The sequence below is a fragment of the Lottia gigantea genome (assembly GCF_000327385.1).
Source record: "Lottia gigantea unplaced genomic scaffold LOTGIsca_1493, whole genome shotgun sequence".
Classification (NCBI taxonomy): Eukaryota; Metazoa; Mollusca; class Gastropoda; family Lottiidae; genus Lottia; species Lottia gigantea.
In genome coordinates, this window is record NW_008707784.1 from 1 (window position 1) to 2,184 (window position 2,184).

Here is a 2,184-nt window from a genome sequence, read left to right on the forward strand (position 1 = left end):
TTATCAGTGAACTTACCTGGTGTCATAAAGTTACAACAGAATCCCTGTAAAATCTAGAAAATTGGAAAATTCATAAATCTAAATCATTATTGAAAAACGCACAATCATAGGCTAATATTAAGCGTTTTTCAATAGTTAATTGCATTTTTATTAAGTTTTTTGGATTTATTGGATTATATAAGGATCCTATTATGTTATTTATGACACCAGGTATATCTACTGATGAATATATACTCTTATTGACCAAGTTAAAAAAATTTAAATTTTATGTTAATTCTAAGATGTAGTATCACTTTAACAAGGAAACCCGTGAATGTAGCCCACTAAATAATCGTATCTTTACAGAATACAAAGTATATTACGTTGTTGGCTCGGGTGTACCGAAGTTGAATTTTAGTCTGATCCAGGAGTATGATTTGGTTATTGAATGTAGCGATAAGGACACCCCAGCTCCTACTACCACTCTAAAGGTCAAGGTCACTGGTAACCAAGCGCCTGTTCCTGCAGGCTTACCTACAGGTTTGTCAGATTTTTATGAATTTTCCAATTTTCTAGATTTTACAGGGATTCTGTTGTAACTTTATGACACCAGGTAAGTTCACTGATGAATATATACTCATATTGACCATTTCGAGAACTTAAATTTTATGTTCATTCTAAGACGTAGTATCACTTTAATAAGGATTACAGAACATTAACAAAAAAAAACAAAAAAAACAAACCAACACTAGGAGAAAGGATTTAGATTAAAAGTCCACCATTTTGTTTTTGTTCCAGTGAAGACAATCGACGCTAAAGCTGCCCAATATCAATCTATAAATAGTTTCATATACAATATGTCGGTGACAGATCCTGAACAAGACGTGCTGACCTTCACCATGTACAGTGACCCTGACTTCGGTTATTTCAAAATAGATCCATGTAAGTGTTTTACTTGTAAGTCTTCATTAGAAATTGGCTGACTCTGTCATAACCTCTGGTTATTCGATCAGAGTTGGTGAAAAATCAAATCAACTATGCCCTGACTCTGTCATAACCTCTGGTTATTCGATCAGAGTTGGTGAAAAATCAAATCAACTATGCCCTGACTCTGTCATAACCTCTGGTTATTCGGCCAGAGTCGGTGAAAAATCAAATCAACTATGCCCAGACTCTGTCATAACCTCTGGTTATTCGGCCAGAGTTGGTGAAAAATCAAATCAACTATGCCCAGACTCTGTCATAACCTCTGGTTATTCGACCAGAGTTGGTGAAAAGTCAAATCAACTATGCCCAGACTCTGTCATAACCTCTGGTTATTCGGCCAGAGTTGGTGAAAAATCAAATCAACTATGCCCAGACTCTGGCATAACCTCTGGTTATTCGACCAGAGTTGGTGAAAAATCAAATCAACTATGCCCAGACTTTGTCATAACCTCTGGTTATTCGACCTGAGTTGGTGAAAAATCAAATCAACTATGCCCAAGATTATCATCATTCTATATACTCGTTAGGGATAGCCGAAGAATCAGGCTGTTTCACACAGCGCATATAATTATATAGTTCGTCATCATACAATGATGACATTAATGTCATCATTGCGCCGCATATCATCATCATTCATTACCCATCATCACCAAACACCATCATACGCCGTGTGGTGTGGTATGTCATTATCATCATTAATGACCCATCGACATATACTTCTTCACCAACATCTTAATTTCATTGAAGATTCAGGACAAATCAAGTCAGCAATAGATCTGAGGTCAGCAACAGTAGATACCATACCGTTAGCCATCAATGTCACTGACGGTACCAATACTATAGGACCTCTACTTGTTACCATTAAACTAAAAAGTAAGTTTGCTTGACGAACCACCACCACCACCCTCCGCTCCTCACCACCCTCCGCTCCTCACCACCCTCCGCTCCTCACCAACAATGATCCTCCGTCCTCTCAGACGCTCGAGTTTTCTTCTGTTGATCAGTGCTGATTAAGATATAAAGCAATCTGAGATATCTCAGGGCTCTCAGTTCACTCTTCAGAAGCACTTGATATCACTCTGTGCCTGGGCCGACAATTCCATCGAATAGAGACAGCATTAACGTTCAAAGAAACTTTTTTAAAAAAAAATTAAAGATGGGTTTCCTTATTTTTTAGTGTCAAATTAAGCAAACTATTTGATTAATTGGTTTTTTTTT

At 37.2% G+C, this 2,184-nt stretch overlaps 1 protein-coding gene across 1 annotated transcript; it reads left to right on the plus strand.

Annotated features, from left to right (window-relative positions):
- Positions 1-345: 345 nt before the first annotated feature.
- Positions 346-1,434, plus strand: LOTGIDRAFT_176469 (hypothetical protein; the record flags this gene model as incomplete). The annotated part of the gene is made up of 3 exons (XM_009050322.1): positions 346-519; positions 778-921; positions 995-1,434. Coding segments are annotated over 3 exons (758 nt in total), but the record flags the coding sequence as incomplete, so codon positions are not given.
- Positions 1,435-2,184: the final 750 nt, after the last annotated feature.